The 21,663-nt window shown below is 46.2% G+C and overlaps 1 protein-coding gene across 6 annotated transcripts in view; it reads left to right on the top strand.

The window, feature by feature from the left end:
* The window catches only part of LOC142566742 (uncharacterized), a 653,003-nt gene that overhangs the window by 614,917 nt on the left and 16,423 nt on the right, over positions 1–21,663 (top strand). For all 6 annotated transcript variants that reach the window (XM_075677617.1, XM_075677616.1, XM_075677613.1 and 3 more), the window contains one exon: positions 18,833–18,893. In XM_075677617.1, the coding sequence (XP_075533732.1) occupies positions 18,833–18,893 (61 nt within the window). The remainder of the gene's footprint in view (positions 1–18,832; positions 18,894–21,663) is intronic.

Here is a 21,663-nt window from a genome sequence, read left to right as displayed (position 1 = left end):
TCTGGTGAATAACTAACCATATCTCTACCGGTACCCAGCAATACAAAGGTGAATTGCAAGTACTATATTGACAAAAAAAACAGTTCAGCGCTACGAAGCACGTCCAACAAATAAATTATTTCAAATTCATCTTCATATAACGCAAACCAGGTTAATTTTCTTTAGATCACACAAGCGAATGGTTAAAAAAATGAACTGAGTCAACATTTTTGAAGCAATATTACGATGGCCTACAGATAGAAGTTGAAACAAGACGAGGGTCATAACGACAGAAAGCTGAGCTAGTTCGTAGGGATTCATTATGAAAAAACAGGTGAGGCGTGCAGACAGGACACAAGAGTAGAGAAGTGGACAACACGAACGCGGACTATCAACTGAAGGGAGCACTGAGACGAAAAAAGAAAGAAGACACAAAACTCACCTGCGCAAGTCCAGGAATGGTATCACCACGTGTCAGTTGGGTACATGTGCCGGTCTACTGGAGAGATAACTGCTGAGGCACTTAATCTCTTCCTTATGTAAAGTTATCGAAGGCTGACTCACGTACGGACTTCCACGATTACAGATATGCCATGCCTCTAGCCTAGTTCGCGTATCTTCATTCTTATGCCTGTACAATATGGCGCATTCATCTAACTCTGGCGTGCAGTTACAATCCTGGCAATGTAGGGAAAGAGTAGAACACGATCCACCGGTTAACGACCTTTTATGTTCCATTAGCCTCTGATTGATACACCGCCCCGTCTGCCCTACGTAGAACTGGCCACAGCTAAGGGGAATTTTATAAACCACACCCATACGGCAGTCAGTAAAACTGTTGTTCTTATTGTGCTTCACTGGACAAATATCTGTTCTTTTTTTTTACTTTTACCTGCTCCTTTTTCCCCTGCACGGCGCGCATGCTTATTGGGAGCAGTGAAAGCAACATTGACATCATATCTACTTGCATTTTTTTTAAGCCTGTGCGACACTGAATGAATGTTCGGAATAGCCCCTACTCTTCTTTTTTTGCTATTACTGCTTTCTGTAACCACGTCCGTCCCCCTCGAAACCGACTTCTTTAGGCGCTCAGCCACAATGGCCACTGCTACACTAGGATAACCTGCTTCTAATAGGCGCCGGACCTGCGCATTAAAACTGGCGCTCATGTTGTGCAAGCAGGATCTAGTGAGAGAAGACTTAAGGCACGACATGGCAATTCCGTTTTTTACTACTTTTGAATGCTTGGATTGAAAGTTTAGCAACGGCTTCGAAGATCTTGGGGAGTAAATCCGTAAATGAGTGCATTAAAGAACAAGTGCAAGAGTCAGCTTTTATTGACAGATGCGGTGTTTCCACGGGAGATTTTCTAGAAATTATTTCAATGTACTTGAACTCGACGCTGATTGGGTGGAAAGATGGCGTTTTGTGCAGAAATCAGGCGCTTCGTATTGGCTCAAAGGTTGCCCCTATTCGTAGCAATATTTGCCTGAGTAAAGTTGACAGCTGCTTAGAGAAAGCCTTAGGTGATAGCGTTATCAAGATATTTCGTTACGTTCATGATTGCCTGACTTTCTGCAATAGGGAAGAATTCGATTCCGCTGCTACCTCAGTAAGTGAGCAATTTAAACTTTATGGAGGAGGATTAAAGTTTACCATGGAATTTCCTCAGCGACTCGTAATTCAGTTTCTTGACAAGTCCTTGGCCTTCGAACAAAATCTTGTTTGTTGGTAGTACGCCCCAAGATCTTCGAAGCCGTTGCTAAACTTTCATTCTAAGCATTCCAAAGTAGTAAAAAACTGAATTTCCACGTCGTGCCTTAAGTCTTCTCTCACCAGATCCAGCATGCACAAAATGAGCGCCAATTTTAATGCGCAGGTTCGGCTCCTATTAGAAGCAGGTTATCCTAGTGTAGCAGTGGCCACTGTGGCTGAGCGCCTAAAGAAGTCGGTTTCGAGGGGGATGGGCGTGATTACAGAAAACAGTAATAGAAAAAAAAGAGTAGTGGCTATTGCGTACATTCATTCAGTGTCGCACAGGCTTAAAAAAGTTGCAAGTAGATGTAACGTTAACGTTGCTTTCACTGCTCCCAATAAGCTAGCTAAGATATGTGCTGCCGTCCAGAGGAAAAAAGAGCAGGTAAAAGGCAAATAAAGAACAGACATTTGTCCAATGAAGCACAACAAGAACAACCGTTTTACTGACTGTCGTATGGGTGTGGTTTATAAAATTCCCCTTAGCTGTGGCCACTTCTACGTAGGGCAAACGGGACGGTGTATCAATCGGAGGCTAATGGAAGATAAAAGGTCGTTAACCGGTGGATCGTCTTCTAATCTTTCCCTACATTGCCAGGATTGCGACTGCACGCCAGAGTTTGATGAATGCGCGATATTGCACAGGCATAAGAATGAAGATACGCGTCTTATGGTAGAGGCATGGCATATGTATAATGGTGGAAGTCTGTAATCGTGGAAGTCCGTGCGTGAGTCTGCGTTCGATTACTTTACATAAGGATGAGATTAAGTGCCTCAACAGTTATCTCTCACGTAGACCGGCACATGTACCCGACTGACACGTGGTGATACCATTCCTGGACTTGCGCAGATGAGTTTTGTGTCTTCTTTCTTTTTTTTCGCCTCAGTGCTCCCTTCAGTTTATAGTCGGCGTTCGTGTTGTACACTTCTCTACTCTTGTGTCCTCTCTGCACGCCTCACGTCTTCTTGCACAAGGGTCAGGGCGAGAAAAGGCAATAAAGGATAAGTGCGATAGAACAAAATGGAGCCTGTGCTGTGCAGCTATTAAGTGCAGTTTTATTACAGTTGTGATGTGCAAAACAGCGGATGTAAGAGATGGACACCCTGAGGTGGTATTTTGCAATGTTTCGAGAAATTGTTTTAAGGAACCTGTCTTCTTAATTATATTCATGTAATCTTTACTGAAACTGATGGCATAAAGCGTATACTCATTTCGAGTTTTGTACTGAGTCATGAACATGACACATGTGGGAGTTCAAGAAGCAGCTTTATAATATGCTGTAGAAACTTGTGGAAAGCAAGTTTCTACAACCTCTCACAATACCGAGCTTTGCCTACAAGTGTTGTAACATTTTGTTGCAACATGCTGCACTGTCTTCACACACATAGTTTGAATCACTGTGTCACAAGCTTTGCAAACAAAAGCGCATACGTGATATACAAGCCAATATGATGCCCTACCCCGACAGCACAGTCACTTTTATCTACACGAACACGTGCCTATGGATTATGTCATCCGTTTCGCAGCGTCTGATCATATTCCAATGCATGAATCTCATAACTACAAGAAAATGTGGCACCTACGCGATTACTTGACGGTAGCACGAAAAGAGGGGAGAAGGCTAGACAACATGAGCGCAGGCTAAGACTTGCTTAAGCACACACGCACACAAACACACACACACACACACACGCACATCTATATATATATATATATATATATATATATATATATTAGGCCTATTTGTCTGTCCCGTGTAGTTGCAGCTGCAGAACAGCGGGATCTCGTAAACAACAACACCAAATTTGATGAACTGCTCCATGTGCCTCTTGCTACACTTAACGTTAAAGCCCGGTCTGATTCACCTTCTTGCTCTCAGATTGCTTGACGTGAAAAATAAAAGTTCTAGCTCTCCCAACAGTCTTTTTGAGAGTATAGCAGACCTTGTGAATGTGATCTAAAAGTGGTCACCCCACTGTGGGCCAATGTTAGACCTGGGTCTAGAGGTTCTCCTCCACTTGGTAATGGCTTGACTGGTTGAGGACGCTATTTGGTGCTCCTGTGGCTCCTTAATACCCTCCTTAAAGCATGGCGCACATGACATTCACCGAAGGAGACGCTGAGGTCCAGACATGGAAGGTCACTGTCTAGTGGTAGTTTTCCCCTTCCATGAACTCATCTAGCAGAGGAGACGGAAAACAAATCACTACCCATTCAGTAGCCTTCGCGTCATATAGGGTAGAAAGATTCCAATGAAGCAGAAATCCTTTACTGCGCTGGTTCTCACAGTAGCTAGTGTTTTACGATTAGTTGACAGGGTTCTTGGCGGTGAGAAGTCGCCAAGTAAGGCTACTCAAGGGATTGAACAACTTTTTATGTCTCCTACACAGTGTCACGCATGTTCAAGTAAGCAAAGCTACTACTGAAAAGCAAGCTCCGCTATCTGGGCCTGATTATTTTCTGTGGTGAGCATCGAGCTGGAGCTATTCCCCGCACTCAAAGGTGTTTTAACTTTCTTATTTGTGCACTTGAACAGTGAAGTGCGTTGTTGCTACAGGAACACCAGAGAGCACGCTTTAACACTTTGGATTACCCCGGAGCGGAGGAGAGCTTCCATACCCAAGTACAATTTTTGCTTTTAATAGTGAGTTCGCACTGCCTATTGGTGTGCGCCGCCATGAAGCATTTAACGAAGTCGAACGTAGGTGACGTCTCAGGTCAGAGAACTTCAAGGAAGCTAAGGCCTACGACTGTTATGCAATCTGTACACAAAGGCAGCATTCAATTCAAGCAAATTGCTGGGAGAGTTGGAACTACCTTTTTATTTTCAGTGCCAAGCAATGTGGGCACGTACAAAAATGTCAACCACGCCAGGCCAAGGCGTGAAGTTTGCATTAAGTATGTGCTGGAGTTCTTAGGCAGTACGGTATGTGGTGTTTACAACATCCCACTGTGTTGCAGCAGCAATTATGTAGGACACACAGGCCGATGATTCAAGGATTACCTTATGAAACATGCACAGACCCTTGACGCAACATGGGGGAGCAAAGTTGCTATTGATGCTGCTTTGTGCAGTTGTACACTAAATTTTTAGCAATGGAGTATCCTCATGACACATTTTCAAAGCATACATAACTTGCCGAATAACTCCCACTATGCCAGCGTCTCATCACTTATTCTTCTTGGCAAATTGAAGTATTCAAATTAACTGCAGTAGTAGTTCTGAATTGGGCTGCTTGGTGCATGTTTAAATAGGAATCGAACAGGGCTACAGACAGGACGAAGGGAATAGGTTGCTGTGTCTGTCGCCATCACTTCGTACTGGCAGTAGCACTGTTCATTCCCTTTTTACTATCTATATATTTTTGTGAACTGACCACGCGACACAGCTGCATGCTCAGGCTATAATTCTACATTGTCATGTTGCCTTGCAATGTCGTACTTGAGTAATTACGTCGGCGCATATTCACCTATTAAGGTTAGCTCCACACTAGTTCACAGTGAGTTTACCATTGGCTAAAACACGTTCCCGGGCTAGTGGGTTAGAATCCATGGTAGAGTGTACCAAGGACACTCTACCATTGGCTAAGCTTAGTGACCATGGATTCCATGCATGACAGTGCTAGTAATCAGTATGCAGTGTTTTTGCATACTCATTAAGGCAACACTAGAGAAATAATTATTTGACTGGTGCATGTTTTATCTGTTGCCTAAAATGCTCAGTTCCGGCACTATTAGGGTTTTTTCAAACACCACTCATATCTGCGTCCAAGTGAGGTATGAAACAATATAATTTTCAAGTCAACGTGCTCATGCTGAACCAATTTGTTGCCAAAGGAAAACAAATCAATTATATTTGGAATGCATCTCCAAAAGTTATTCTACTTGCATAGGCATCGTCATTCCACCAACATTCGCACTCATTTTCCAGTAAGACTGCTTATGCAAGACTGATAGACGATAAAATGTCAGAGCTTACCCGAACAAAGAACACCAGTCGACGGACGGCAGTGGCACTGCTATTGTAAACAAGCCCCCATGTCTGAGAAACTGAGCGCAAACCGACGCAGACATTATTCACTGGTAAAATAGCTGCAATTGAAATACTAATATCAGTCATTTTCAGATTAGTCGTTCAGAGTAAAGCAAAAACATTTTCATATACAATTACACTCACGCACATAACCTTGTACACGAGTTACTGATTGCTGCGGTATTGTTTGGTATCGTCACTGGATTCGCTGAACTCATTTAAAAAAAGACTTCACGAAGCACCTTCTATTCAGTAAAACAGCATACATTTTGTTCTACATAACTCACACCATACATATTAGAATAATTATTGTAGTGAGGAGTATCAGCTGAAGATTAGTCTACGCAACTAGAGACAGTCAGTATTAATACCGCCCTTCAACACCAGTGTTGATACATTTTGTATTTGTTTTTGTACTTGTTAGAATTAATATTTGTAACTTTGGAATGTCCATTACAGACCTTTGGCCACCACTATTCTGGGTCAAGGTTAGGTTAAAAATTACGTATCACATGCATTTGCTTTACAATGACGGCCGCCAATGGGTAGAGTTTACGTGGCAATCAACTCACAGAATACGTGAAATGCTGACGTATTGTATCAGAATGTTGATCGTCAGCCTGGTAACTGTCACAAGAAAAAAAGAAATAAAAATACGCGAAACATCTGATGCAGATTGCCAGCTAGCAAAATAATCGATTTATTCTGCAGCGACCCTTGATGGGTATCACGCGGACACTTGCAGTTGCGATCGAGCAAGGTTGCTCGGGCTCGATCGCAATGTAATGGGCACCGTGGGACACCAGTGTTGCCGAACACTGCAGATCGCACGAGGTTGCGGCAGCACGTACGCTACACCGTCCGTTCATTGTAATGCATGGGACCAACGCATCCAACGTGCTCTATAAGGTCTTCATACACAAGCAAACTTTCATTTCTGGACAAGCAATCATTCAATTCCGGGTATGAACACGGCGGCTATGTACGCCCAGCCAGGACACTGCGTCCTAAGCTTAAGGGAAAATAACAACGGCTAAGGATTTCACTTTGCTGCAATGCGTCGCCGAATACGGATAACATAGCATTACACCGCATCGAGAGAGATCGCTAAGGGGAACACTGATTTCACTTTATTTTGGAATGCCAATAACACAACACAACACAGTGCAAACTGGAATGTCAACGTCAGTAAACCAGCTGCCACACACTGCCGACAACGGAGCTGCTAGAGACGTCATCGACGCTGATATTGCCTACGCATCTGAATGTACTCTATATGCAATAAGCAGAACAAATACTGCTCCCCTTGTCGCAGACTCGCAATGGCGCGGCTATATCAATCCTCATGGCCAAGCAGGAATGTCGTCACAGGGCGAGCTCACGCAACACGATTCAGCCCGTCACCGGCCATCGCGCTGCATTTCCCACGCATTTCCGTGTCAGTGCGCTGCTTCACCAGCAAGGTATGATGATCAATTACCAACTAGCCCAACTTTCCACATTACAAATGTTCAGTTGCTCTCCACCTGAAATTACGGACGGCTCTCCGTATTTCAAAAACAGAGCTGACGTTTTTTTTTTTTTTTTTTTACGTAGAATGTCGCCGTTTTTCATGAAACAGAATGGTCTATGTAGTTTTTAGGTAAGGTTTGACCCCAAAATTACAGAATTTTTTTGCAGTGTACGCGCCTTCCATACAAATCACTGTGCCCTCTTTCACCATGTTAATGCATTACATCGTTTCGCTATTCTCCCACGTCGTGTTGCGGTGTCACTATACCACCCGTACGTTCTGCGAGAGCTGCCACGCTTTGTAGATTATATATTTAAGCCGCAACACGACAACCGCACGACTTAGCTCTGAATTTCAGCTCGCGGTACCACGCGTGTTCCGCTCTGCTAGCAAAAAAGAAAACAAGAAAAAGACAGCTAGAAGCGCGCGTTGTGGGCCGCATCTCTCTTGTGCCTCATGTATGCATACACCCACCACGACGACAGAAAGATTCCGCTCCCATACACGTGGATATAACTCTTGAGTTCACCGTGGCCATGTGTCTTACTCGAAGGCCCGTTCCTCGTTTAGGAATGGCGCGTTAAAAGCAGTGAAGACGGGAGACTCGTTTCCAGCAAATATATAGCTGATGCTGAAGTGTCTCGCCAGGACGAGCTATAGCTCTTAACGGGATGACAGTGATGGGCAAGAGGCCAAATGCCTCCAATGGCCTGTCGAGCTGACAACGGCAGCCACTAGCTGCGGCTACGCGCCACTGCTCGCATCAGCCTCTTCTGGGAATTTTAAAGAAGCACAAGCGTTGACCTCGGGTTCTTACGTGCTGAAAAGAAGTAGGCATCACAATGGGGGAGATCACATAGGAGGGGGGAAAAGTACGTAGATGAATTGCGGAACGAAGCCTTTAAATCGGACGCTGTCGATAGCCATAGTTTCTATTTCAGAGGCAAGGGTAGTGCGGTGCTAGGACATGTGAAACTTGCTATTGTTAGTAAGCTTGAATGTTATGGTTGCCTTTGAAGTTCGCTAAAACGCAAAGCAGGGGATACTTATTTCCCGGTTTCTGAGGCCCCCTCTTTCTTAGGGTAGTCTAACAGTGCTATTAGGAATTAGCGGGCAGTAAATGGGATATAATAGGGCTCAGTGAGGCTAGGAGGACAAAAGAAGCACATAAAGTGCTAAAAAGCGGGCACATCCTGTGCTACCGGGGCTTAGCGCAGAGACGAGAACCAGGAGTCGGATTCCTGATTAATAAGAATATAGCTGGTAACATACAGAAACTCTATGGCATTAAAGAGAGGGTGGCAGGTCTTGTTGTGAACCTTAATAAGAGGTACAAATTGAAGGTCGTACAGGTGTACGCCCCTACATCCAGTCACGATGACCAGGAAGTCGAAAGTTTCTATGAAGACGTAGAATCGCCGATGGGTAAGGTCAAAACAAAATACACTGCGCTGTTGGGCGACTTCAATGCCAAGGTAGGCAAGAAGAAGGGTGAAGACAAGGCAGTGGGGGAATATGTCATAGGCACTGGCAATAACAGGGAGAGTTATTAGTAGACTGTGCCGAACAGAATAAGATGCGGATAACGAATACTTTCTTCCGCAAGCGGGATAGCCGAAAGTGGACATGGAGGAGCCCGACTGAGGAGACTAGAAATGAAATAGACCTTATACTCTGCGCTAACCCTGGCATCATACAAGATGAGGACGTGCTCGGCAAGGTGCGCTGCAGTGACCATAGGATGGTAAGAACTCGAATTAGCCTGGACTTGAGTCGCGAATGCAAGAAACTGGTACATAACAAGCCGATCAATGAGTTAGCGGTAAGATGGAAAATAGAGGTATTCCGCATCAAGCTACATAACAGGTATTCGGCTTTAACACAGGAAGACGACATTAGTGTTGAAGCAATGAACGACAATCTTATGGGCATCATTAAGGAGTCTGCAATAGAAGTTGGTGGCAATTCCGTTAGACAGGATACCAGTAAGCTATCGCAGGAGGCAAAAGATCTGATCAAGAAACGCCAATGCATGAAAGCCTCTAACCCTACAGCTAGAATAGAACTGGCCTTTCCAAGTTAATCAACAAACGTAAGACAGCTGACAAAGGAAGTATAATATGGATAGAATTGAGCATGCTCTCAGGAACGGAGGATGCCTAAAAGGAGTGAAGAAGAAACTAGGAATAGGCAAGAATCAGATGTATGCGTTAAGAGACAAAGCCGGCAATTTCATTACTAATATGGATGAGATCGTTAAAGTGGCTGAGGAGTTCTATAGAGACTTATACAGTAGTCTAGAGGAATTTGAAATCGCACAAGTAACGCCGGAAGAAGTAAAGAAAGCCTTGGGAGCTATGCAAAGGGGGAAGGCAGCTGGGGAGGATCAGGTAACAGCAGATTTGTTGAAGGATGGTTGGCAGATTGTTCTAGAAAAACTGGCCACCCTGTGTGAGCAATGCCTCATGACTTCGAGCGTACCGAAATCTTGGAAGAGCTCCAAAATAATCCTAATCCATAACAACGGGGACGCCAAAGAGATGAAGAATTATGGACCGATCAGCTTACTGTCGGTTGCCTACAAAGTATTTACTAAGGTAATTGTAATTAGAATCAGGAACACCTTAGAGTTCTGTCAACCAAAGGACTAGGCAGGATTTCGTAAAGGCTACTAAACAATAGACCATATTAACACTATCAATCAGGGGATAGAGAAATGTGCGAAATATAACCAACCCCTATATATAGCTTTCATTGATTACGAGAAAGCGTTTGATTCAGTCGAAACCTCAGCAGTCATGCAGGCAATACGGAATCTTGGTGTAGATGTGCCATATGTGAAAATATTGAAAGATATCTGTAGCGGCTCCACAGCCACCGTAGTCCTCCATAATGAAAGCAGCAAAATCCCAATAAAGAAGGGCGTGAGGCAGGGAGATACGATCTCTCCAATGATATATACAGCGTGTTTACAGGAAGTATTCAAAGACCTAGATTGAGAAGAATTGGGATAACAGTTAATGGAGAATACCTTAGTAACTTGCAATTCGCTGATACTGCCTTGCTTAGTAACTCGGGGGACCAATTGCAATGCATGCTGACTGAACTGGAGACGCAAAGCAGAAGGGTGGGTCTAAAAATTAACCTGCAGAAAACTAAATTAATGTTTAGCAGCCGTGGAAGAGAACAGCAGTTTACGATATGTAACGTGGCACTGGAAGTGCTAAGGGAATGCATAGGACAGGTAGTGACTGCGGATCCGGATCATGAGGCTGAAATAATCAGAAGAATAAGCATGGGCTGGGGTGCGTCTGGCAGGCATTCTCAGATCATGAAAAGCAAGTTGCCATTATCTCACAAGAAAAAAGTGTATAACAGCTGTGTCTTACTAGTACTCACGTACGGAGCAGAAACCTGGAGGCTTACGAAGAGGATTCTGCTTAAATTGAGGACGACGCAACGCGCTACGTAAAGAATGATGGGTGTAACGTTAAGGGGGATAAGAAGACAGCAGATTGGGTAAGGGAACAAACGCGAGTTAATGATGTCTTAGTTGAAATCAAGAAAAGAAATGGGCATGAGCAGGACATGTAATGAGGAGGGAAGATAACCGATGGCCATTAAGGGTTATGGACTGTTCTCCAAAAGAAAGGAAGCGTAGCAAGGGGCGGCACAAAGTTAGGTGGTGTTGTGTACTCCAGGGTAGCGTATCGTACTGCTGCCGAGAAGTAGCGACGCCTGTCTATCGAAGCTCGACCGACGTTACTTGTTGGGTAGCGTGGCGTTGTCGGCGGGCTGCAGCCGTACGGTAGGCCATAGCGACCAAACAAGGGCGAGACGATTTTTAAGTGCGAAACTTGCATGGTTTACTCAAAGGTAGAAGAAAGAAAATAAGAAGAGCATGAATTGTGTAAAAGTACATTTCAGAACCCCTTAAATAGGCTCTCTGCAATCGTGGGCGGGATCTTCCTTACGTCGATGTCATGTGACCGGCACTGAAAGAGGGCCCCTCCTCCTCTGGTTATACCGAGCCTGCTGAAAGGAAGAAGTCGTCCCGCCGCCTGGAATTGTAGACGCCTGTCCGCCTCTTCTGCGCGTTGCGGGTTCTTGGAAGTTCCAGGTCCAATTCGAGGAAAGGGCTTCTCTAAACTCGCACACACACACACACACACACACACACACACACACACACACACACACACACACACACAAAAGAGGTCTGTACACTGCGGGGCTTCTGGCGGACAGGTAGACACTCGAAACGGTCATGGCGAATTAGAAAGTCACGCTTCATTTCGACGAGGCCTGGTAAAAGGTCGGGTGGGAAAAAGTTCTTTCTGCACGTGGATCAGGACGCCCACAATAGCAGGCGAAGTCACGCCTTATTTGGACGAGGCTGGGTGAGATGGTCGGTTGAAATTCCTTTCAACACGTGGTGTCAAACTGCCAACCGTAACAGTATCTCCGGCGGGGGAGGAAGATGCCGACGTGTAGGAGCCAGCAGCAGCTGTGCGAGGGATCGGCGTTTCGGTAGCAGAATTCCCCTTAGAGGTGACGAGATTCGTAGCAGGTAGATTCCTAGAAGTGGTGATCAGTCCTCGCGGCGCTCTTGTGACTTTTCTTCCTTGTCCGGTCCGGTGAAATTGGTCGTGCAAGCATATCTCGCAACTTTTCGTCTCCTGCTTGGGCAATCAATCATCCCAACCACAAAGCAGCGAGCACAAGGCCACCCTCCCCCCAAGACACACCCGGCTTTAAAAAAAAAGAAAACCCGCTACGCCTTTCCCATTCCCTACGCGCGTCCTCCCCCCCTGAACACTAAAAACAGCCATTTCTTGAAAGCGTTAAGACGTGGTTATTAAAATCAGCTAACAATAGGCTTCACTCCGGAAAAACTTATTACTTCGAAAAAACGTATGAAGGAATGCAAAAATGCCACGGAAACCCGGATGAGCATGAGGCTTTCGTTACTCTAGGGGCAACGACTCAAACCGTTGGCATTGCCGTTAAGCTTACCCTTCTTGTAGCGAATATCGAAGGTGTGCTGTTGAAGAGCCAAGCTCCAGCGCAAAAGACGACCGTTTTTCGTAGACATGGACTGCAGCCATGTGAGAGGACAGTGGTCAGTCTCCATGGTGAACCTTGAACCAGCGATACAGCAAGCTAGCTTCTGCACCGCCCATACTACGCAGGCGCATTCTTTTTCTGATGCACTGTATGCTCCCTCACGAACTGAAAGTTTTCTACTGGCGTACAGTACAGGGTGTTCGTTCTTGTCATCTCTCTTTTGACACAGCACCACCCCCATACCCCTGTCACTGGCAACACACTGAAGAATGAATGGCCTGGAGTAGTCGGGCGCGTTCAACACTGGCGTACTCGTTAGTGCTTGCTTCAGCATACTAAAAGCCTTTTCTTTTGCGTCATCCCACTTTACCGTTTGTGGTTCTGTTTTTCTAAGAGGATCGGTTAAAAGACACGCAATCTCGGAATACCGCGGGATATATCTTTGGTAAAAAACAGCCAAGCTAAGGAATGATCTGATGTCCCGCTTGGTGCCTGGTTGCGGAAAGTTGTCAATTGCGGTCAGTTTCTCCTCGGAAGGCCGACGATGACTTTGCCCTATTACATGACCTATATAAGCTACCTCCGCGTGCCCTAATTGGGATTTTGGAGCCTTAACAGTTAAGTTGGCCTCTCGTAGACGACACAGCACGTTTCGCAGGTGTTGCATGTGGTCGGCCCATGATGAAGAAAAGATTTCTATGTCATCGAGATACGGAAGTGCGAAGTCCTCCATTCCTCGTAGCACCTGGCCCATAATGCTAGAGAAGCAATATGGCGCATTCTTCAATCCAAAACTCAGGACTTTCGGACGAAAGGTTCCCATCGGGGAAATAAACGCTGCAAGCCTGCTTGCCCTCTCGGTCAATGGAACCTGCCAATACCCTCTGACTAAATCGAGCGTAGAGATGAAATTAGCACTGCTCACTTTCTCAAGCCTTTCCTCGATATGCGGTATTGGATAAGTCTGGTCCTTCGTGATTAAATTGAGCCTGCGGTAGTCGATACATGCCCGCGGCTCTTTTCCTGGGACCTCAACCAAGATAAGAGGCGAGGTATAATCACTCTCTCCTGGCTAGATTACACCTAGCTCTAACATCTTGTTTATTTCAGCGGTCATGACTTCACGTTGACGAGACGAAACGCGATAAGCTTTCGAACGAACTGGGTCCCACGAGGTTAACTCGATATCGTGAACGATCGCAGTGGTCCTGCCCGGCGTGTCTGAAAATGCGTCTTAAAATTCAAACACGACTTCCCTCAGTTCGGCCCTGTGATTGGGATTCAAGTCCGCCTGTTCTACTAACTTGTCAATGGTCTCGTGAATGTCTTTTGCCTACGTCACTGCTGTTAACTCTGGAAAGTCGACAGGCACTTCCTCAGGTTGGTTATTCAACGAGGGTTTCAGAATCATTACCTTTTCTCCAACTTCAAAGCGTCGCGTGCGAGCCGTCCTGTCATAGTAATGCTCAGCATTGCTTCGTGCCTTACGCGTTTCCTGCTCAGCGGTCATTGTGGCAGGGCTTACGTTCAATAACTTTCTGCATTCTGCTTCGCGAGACATTTAAGGCTCCGGCGCTTGCCTGACCTCATCCTTAGCTGGTGCACTTTCCGCATTATCCCCTATAGGGCTGTCCTGTCTGGTGCTGGCTGACGAATCCTCCGTCAAACCTGTTTCCATCACCACTGGACATTCGTACGCTGCCTTGGCCGCGAGCTGCCTTGCCTTGGAACGAGTTAGGGCTTGCACTGTTCCCTCACTAAACCCGATTCTCTTGCGTCGTAGCAAATCCTCTGATTTGTTAGAAAACAAATACGGATACTGCGGCGGGAGATGTGCCGAGACGGCGGCTTCAGTGTCCAGTACTCCAAAAGGGCCTTCGATACGAATCTTGGCCACCGGGAGACAAACACTGGAGGCCTCTACGGCTTGCCTAATGGAAGCATATTCTCCCGTGAACTGGCCTTCCTCTACGTACGACGGATGCACCACGTCTATTGTGGCTGCCGAGTCGCGAAGCACTTTACACGGTTTGCCGTTTAACTAGAGGTCTTGAATGTATGGTTCTAGCAAGTTCAGATTTTCTACGTTACTACTTAGTGACATCAATACTAGTTTGGGATTTCTGCAACCCACGGAAATATTCCCCGTTTGCTGGCAGTTGTAGCAAACGACTGGTTTCTTTGCCTTGAAAGATTTTTCCTTCTGCCTTGCTGCACTCCGTTCGGGGGGTTCCTTCTCTTCCTCGCTGTCCTCGTCACTAGTTTTCACCGAATCTGACCTTTCCATTGTTTTATACCGACTCGACTTAGACCATCGCTTTGGCTTGTCGGGTCTGTATTTACTCATCTCCTTCTTAGGAGCTTCGTTGCCTTCGTCCGCACGGCGGGTTACGTACTCCTCAGCGAGACTGGCCACTCCCGTGATAGTGTCGACGCCTGGTCTATCCTGAGCCCAATACTTCATGTTTACTGGCAGCCGGCGGTAGTACTATTCCAAAGCAACGCGCTGCATTGTCTTTTCGGCGTCGCCGAGTACACCCTCTTCTCTGAGCCATTCCTTCAGGTTTACCTCCAAGGTGTATGCAAAATCTGACTATCGCTCTCTTTTGGTTTTCTCGACTTCCCTGAAATTTCGCCTGAATGCTTCCGCTGATAATCTGTACTTTTTAAGCAGATTTGCTTTGACTTCATCGAAGTCCTTTGTTTCTTCTTTCCCCATGCGGGCGATAACATCAGCTACCTCACCTGGCAGTAACATAAGCATGCGTTGCGGCCACGTGTTTCTCGTGAATTTCGCCTTCTCACACGTGCGCTCAAACTGTACCAGAAAAAGACCTATGTCCCCTCCTACTGCGTAGGGTGTCATCAAGTCTGTCATTCTACGTTCGCTTTCGCGTGCCTCTGGGCTATGCCTTTCAGAATTTTGAGCTTTCAAGAGCTCAATCTCTAGGCGTTTCATTTCGAGGTCGCGCTCTTCTTTGGCCTCACGTGCTGCCCGCTCGCGGTCTTCTTTTTCCTCTACGCGCTTACGCTCCTCCTCTTTCTCTGTGATGCGCTCTAGGCATTCCTTCAGTTCATCGTCGTCTGCCCCGATCGCTTCGATCGCCTCTATGATCTCCGGCGTTCTCTTTGATTCAGCAATTCGGAGGCCCAACTCTTTGTCAAGCTCAACAATTCGCGCTTCTTTAGTGCCTTCAAATTCATGACTGCCCTTAGTCCTGCTAAATCTTCACTCTATACAACCTTCACATACTCAAACTTCCGTCAACAGTTAAAGAAAAATCACTGCTATGTACTTTCCAAAAAATACGTAAAAGCCAAGTGATATCTCAGGGAAGAAAAGCCGTGCACTTACCATATGCAGTCATGAATCTAGACAACTTCCTTCCGAACGTTGTCGCCAGGACGAAGAGGCTACGATCGCGTAGTTGTCGTCCCAGTTGGGGTCTCCAGGGTTCCGTATCCCAATCGCTGCCAGTCAGTTTGTTGCGTACTCCAAGGTAGCGTATCGTACTGCTGCCGAGAAGTAGCGACGCCTGCCTATCGAAGCTCGACCGACGTTACTTATTGAGTAGCGTGGCTTTGTCGGCGGGCTGCAGGCATCCGGTAGGCCATGGCGACCAAGCAAGGGCGAGACGATTTCTAGTGCGAAACTTGCACGTTTTATTCAAAGGTAGAAGAAAGAAAACGAGAACAGCATGAAGTGTGTAAAAGTACATTTCGGAGCCCCTTAAATAGGCTCTCTACAATCGTGGGCGGGATCTTGCTTCCGTCGTTGTCACGTGACCGGCACAGAAAAAGGGCCCCTCCTCCTCTAGTTATACCGAGCCTGCTGAAAGGAAGAAGTCGTCCCGCCTCCTGCAATTGTAGACGCCTGTCAGCCTCTTCTGCGCGTTGCGGGTTCGTGGAAATTCTCTTCTAGGTCCAATGCGAGGAAAGGGCCTCTCTAAACTCGCACACACAAACAAAAGAAGCCTGTACACTGCGGGGCTTCCGGCAGACAGGTAGACACTCGAAACGGTCATGGCGAATTAGAAAGCCACGCTTCATTTCGACGAGGCCTGGTAAAAGGTCGGGTGAGAGAAAGTTCCTTCTGCACGTGGATCAGGACGCCCACATTAGCAGGGGAAGTCACGCCTCATTTCGACGAGGCAGGGTGAGATGGTCGGTTGAAATTCCTTTCAACACGTGGTGTCAGACGCCAACCCTAACAGTGGGCGGATGAGATTAAGAAGTTTACAGGGACAACATGGCCACAACTAGCACAACACCGGAGTAGTTGGAGAAGTATGCGAGAGGCCTTTGCCCTTCAGTGGGCCTAGCCAGGCTGATAATGTTGATGATGATGATGCTAGCAATGCTAGCCGCATGTTCTACAGGTGCTTGACGAGCAATGGCCACCACAGAACGGGGAGGTGATCCGGGCATGAGAAACAGGACTTCCGGTGTCTCGATGCCGCTGTCTAAATGACGCGTGCAGAGAGGGCTTGGTCAGTTCGCAGGGCCAATGCATGGGGCTTACTCGGTGAGCGTGGAACATAGGGACAATACAGCGGAGGCATGAAGGCCGACCTAACTTGCCTAGTACGTCGAGGTGGTACTAGGATGTTGAGGGGACTAAGTATGAGCCAGGTAGCCTAGCAAGAACTACAATCATTATGAACGTACGAAGGAGAGAAAAGGGAAAAAGTTGTTTCTGAACACGTGTTCAATCGCACACTGTGAAGCACGCACTGAGATGTAATCATCCTTATGACTTCTGTGACGTCGTAAGCATTGCTGATAAGTTGATAAGCGTGGTTGAGTGACGAAATAAGCGTGGTTGACAGTCTAGCTGAACGTACATTTAGTAATCACAGAAACCGTAGTTTGGGCTGCTTCTTGGTATTACTGCATATAATGAGCAAAAAGTCACTCGTTACGGCGGAACTGATGGAAAATGTGTGCAAGCAACTGAAAAGAAGCGACGCTTCAATATTTCAGAATTTTCCTGTGTTTTTTTTTATATCAGCACCTTTCTTCTGCACGTGCTCGTCACAAATTCTGGCAGCACAACGAAAAAAAGGGACTCTTGACAATTTCTTAATTTTCCTTTGTTTACTTTTCTTCGATATCAACAGCTCTCTTCTGAAAGTGTTCGTCACAAATTCTGGCAGCACAACGTTTTGTGAGAAATTCTGCACCTCAGGCATGCAGAGGTGACGTCTTAGTTTCCTTCACTCTCGTCAGATTAACGTGGAGTTTGACTTCTGCAAACATACCCGATGCGTCGCTCCATGTGTCAGTGTGAACATTGTTTTTTTATCTGATTGTCGCGCCTAATTTAGACACTAATGGGAGTGTACTTTGTTGGCGCCCCCTTGTGCATCCCCAAAATAAATTAAATGCTGGGGTTCTACGTGCCAAAACGACGATACGAGAATGAGGCGCGCCGTAGCAGAGGACTCCTATTTAAATTTGAGCATGCATCTGGGGATCCTTAACGTCCACTTAAATTTAAGTGCAACAGCGTTTTTGTGCTTCGCCCGCATCGAAATACGGCCGCCGAAGCCGGTGTTCAAACCGCGACCTTCGGCTTGGCAGCGTAACGCCATAGCCACTAAATCAAATTAATTAATTAAATATGAAAATTTACGTGCCAAAACCACGATATGATAATGAGGCGCGCCGTAGGGGGTGGGGGAGTCCGATTTAATTTTGGCCATGCATCTGGGGTTCCTTAACGTTCACTTAAATCTAAGTACAAGGGCGTTTTTGTGTTTCGCCCCCATCGAAATACGGCCGCCGAAGCCGGTGTTGAAACCGCGACCTTCGGCGTAGCAGCGTAACCCCATAGCCGCTAAATTTAAATAAATAATTAAATTATGCGAATTTACGTGCGAAGGGAGAGAGAGAAATTTATTTACAGAAAGGCAGAGAGGTCGGCTTGAACTATAACTTGCTCTGGCCTGCTACTTACTCTACACTGGGGATAAGGGCCAAAACCGCTATCTGATTATGAGGCACGCGTTGTTCGGGGACTCCGGAAATATGGGCCACCAGGGGTTCTTTAACGTGCACATAAATCTAAATACACGAGTTTTTTTGCATTTCGCCCCCACCGAAATGCGACCGCCGAGGCCGGGATTCGATTCCATGACATCGTGCTTAGCAGCCTAACACCATAGCCACTAAGCAACCACGGCGGGTAGCCACTAAACTATACAGCGGCAGATCCTTGTTGCTTTCTATTGCGTACATGACAACACAACCACTTTTCACAGAAAGCTCTGACAATCTATTGGGAATGAATAAAGAAAAACGCAGTTGCCGGCAATTACCACGTAGTCCATGTGCAGGACAACGTGCATTATAATGTGTGTGCAAACGACGACTATAGGTAATTTCTTCAATCTCCGTTTCAGCTTTCTTTTGTTAGTTCGAATGTCGGATCTTGTTATCCGGGGGCATGTGAGACTTACGTTCACGTCGTTTATCGTTTCAGGTGCCTTTCTATGAGGATGGAAACAATATTTCTATCAGCGACAATTTTCCTGGCATGCGCGGTAAGTCAGGTTTCCGTTATGGATATCAGATTATGCACCTTCGTGCATCGATGTTTTTTTGTCGGAAACACGTTGTTTGGTTCGCTAATCCGCAGTAGCAGAGACATTACGTATATTAGAGGTTCGGTTGCAGGGAGTACCATTGAAATAATGCGAAAACGGATTTAACTTTCAAGCTATGGCTTGAAATAGCCCGTGTCACTTTCAGGATGGTATGGGTAGACAAAAAATTATAAACGGTTGGCATAATGGCATTCCTATCTGAACAACGTTTCAACATAGGCTAAGTTTACCCTGTATCTTCTATAAAAAGTCGTCCGTGCATGAGATTTTAATACGCCACACACTTTGTTGTGAAGTCCACAATATGTAACAGCGTTGTAAGGACCCTTTCTTGTCTTTTATGCAAAGCTCCTATGTACCGTGTAACTGTGAAAGGCTACCAAAATGAAATAAAAGGAGATGGTTCATCCGTTTGCACGTGACTGGATAAAAAGCACCGTTGTCGCTAAGTAGACGCCGTGATGTTTCAGAGGTACTGAAGAAGATTTCTTGCACGGTGTTTTGATAAAAATTAGAAGGGCTCCAAAATCCTTCGTTGCTGCATGCAGTATTTCAAAGCGAACTATCGAAGCCTCACCTGCCGTGTTTAGTGTTGTATTGATGATCTGAATTAGTGAAATAAATGCGGCCGCACATTTGTAGGCAACTACAAATCGTTTGGCCCGTCCCTACGAGCTCCCCAACCCTGAATGAAAGCTTAAAGCTACCTTCTCTATACAAAAAAAGGCAAGCGTATATCTACCGCAGCCATGGACTGCATAAAGTAGGCAAGACAAGACCACCATAGATAAAATATTATATGCCTTTATGCCTTGTGATTGTTTTATTGATGCATCTCGCTCATATGAAATGCTATTTTATGCTGCGTCACGTGTTCACTTGTATGCCCTGTATATATTATAGCTTTTTGCGTCTGTCTCCCTAAATATCCCTTCAAGAATTGTACTCCCTGATATGTTCATTTTTCGTGTATTTTACTTTCTAGTATTAGTACCGTACGTTGAGTTTTACTCGTGTTATTTCCTTAAGTGTACCTTTGTGGGCTTTCATTACTTCAGTTGTTCCTTTCACATGTTTTTGGTTGTAATGTTGATGAGCCCTGCATTGAGGCGTATCTTTTGTATTACACTTTAGAAGGCTGTTTACTCTTTTTCCCCCTTGATTTTGTAACCCCCCTTACACAATGCCCCCATAGGGCCTGTAAGGTATTTTAAATAAATAAATCAAAAAATATTCATTAGGTCATGTGTTGTAGGCGCCTAAAATTTACGTGCCTCACAACCGTAAGACTGAACTTCTGCAAAGTCTGTGCAGATGGTTTGGAGTTCAGGGTGTCGGTAGAGAGGGAGAGAGAGAAAAGTTGTTGTAGAAAAGGGCAGAAGGGTCCAAAAATTACAGCGTGGTAGTAGTACGTGCCGCAAACGCAGTGTTTCATTCATCCAGAAACGCAGCCCAGGAACACAGCTGAAGTTGAACTGTTACGCGAAGCCCAAGACCGGGAATTTTTTTGCCGATAGTACGTTCTTCCTACTTTATTACGATTATGCAAAGTGAAGAGCCTGTACTATTTGCTATTATGAGTTTGACATGATAAACCAGTGGAAATGACAGTTGACATGATACATGTTGACGAAAAAGAAAGAGTGAGACTACGCGATCGATGCGTCACAACTTCGGTATTAGAGTCTGTTCCTGTCTTTTCCTTCCTCCAGAGAAAAACGAATACTTTCTTAGGGGAAAACGCCGTTGCGAGGAATCCCGTTTTCGGGATGAAAGTCGACTTCAAGCGCGGATTAAGCTAAGTCGGGGTACTTTTCCGCGTCAGTCTCGCGTGTTTCTTCTTTATTATTTCTTACCTAACAGGGTAAGAAAACAGAAAGAGAGCGGTGACCGAAAGTGGTGACCTCGGTCAAGGCTTTAGGGCCCGTATGTGTCCTCGAACCTTGGCTGTCCCAAAACAAACGCACCCGAGGCAACCAAGCATGAAGTTCGACGCCTCCGTTATTTCTGACGCGCAGTAACAACCATTTTCTCCACAAGCAGAATGTCATCTACCGTTCTTCGGAGAAGCCTGGGAGACCACTCTCGCATGCAAGGGGCGCTGGCGATTCTATTTGCCGCTGCGGAAGCCTCGTCATTACACGTGCCACCGCGGCGGAAAGAAAGCGATGGCCGCGAGCACACGGCCATAGCGTTGCCGTCTCTTCACCCTCAGGCACGCTTCGCTTTGTCGCGTGCGCGGTCACGTGCTGAAAACTTGCACACACGTACCACCTCTCGAGGGACTAACACCACACAACCTGAGCTTGTGTGTGTATGCGTGTACCGTTAGGAAGACAAGCAAACTCCACCTCTATACGGGTGGCGAATTCTTCGAGGGGGACGGGAAAGAATTGGGGCCGCCGCTTTGAATGAAGAAGAAATACAGAAAAAAAGGTGTACTCCTCACCTTATTTATGGTTCTTCGCTGTGGTGGTGAGGCAGAACGTGCGTGTGTCCGGGGTTATGACCGGCAAGCCGCGGCTCGCTTGCATCGCGTGGACGCAGTTCCGCATCGGCCAGCGCGTGTCGGACGCTGCGACGAGCGAAGCGCGCAGAGGTAACGCGCGACCTCTCGCGGACAAAAACCGCAAGCTACACGCCGCGCGTCTTCGCTCGGCGCGTCCTCCGCCCGCTGGATTTCTCGTCGTCGTTCTTCACCGGCCGA

Source organism: Dermacentor variabilis, unplaced genomic scaffold (genome assembly GCF_050947875.1).
Source record: "Dermacentor variabilis isolate Ectoservices unplaced genomic scaffold, ASM5094787v1 scaffold_13, whole genome shotgun sequence".
NCBI classification, from domain to species: domain Eukaryota; kingdom Metazoa; phylum Arthropoda; class Arachnida; order Ixodida; family Ixodidae; genus Dermacentor; species Dermacentor variabilis.
The sequence above is the reverse complement of the archived record's forward strand: the minus strand, read 5'-3'. Positions and strand labels throughout refer to the sequence as shown.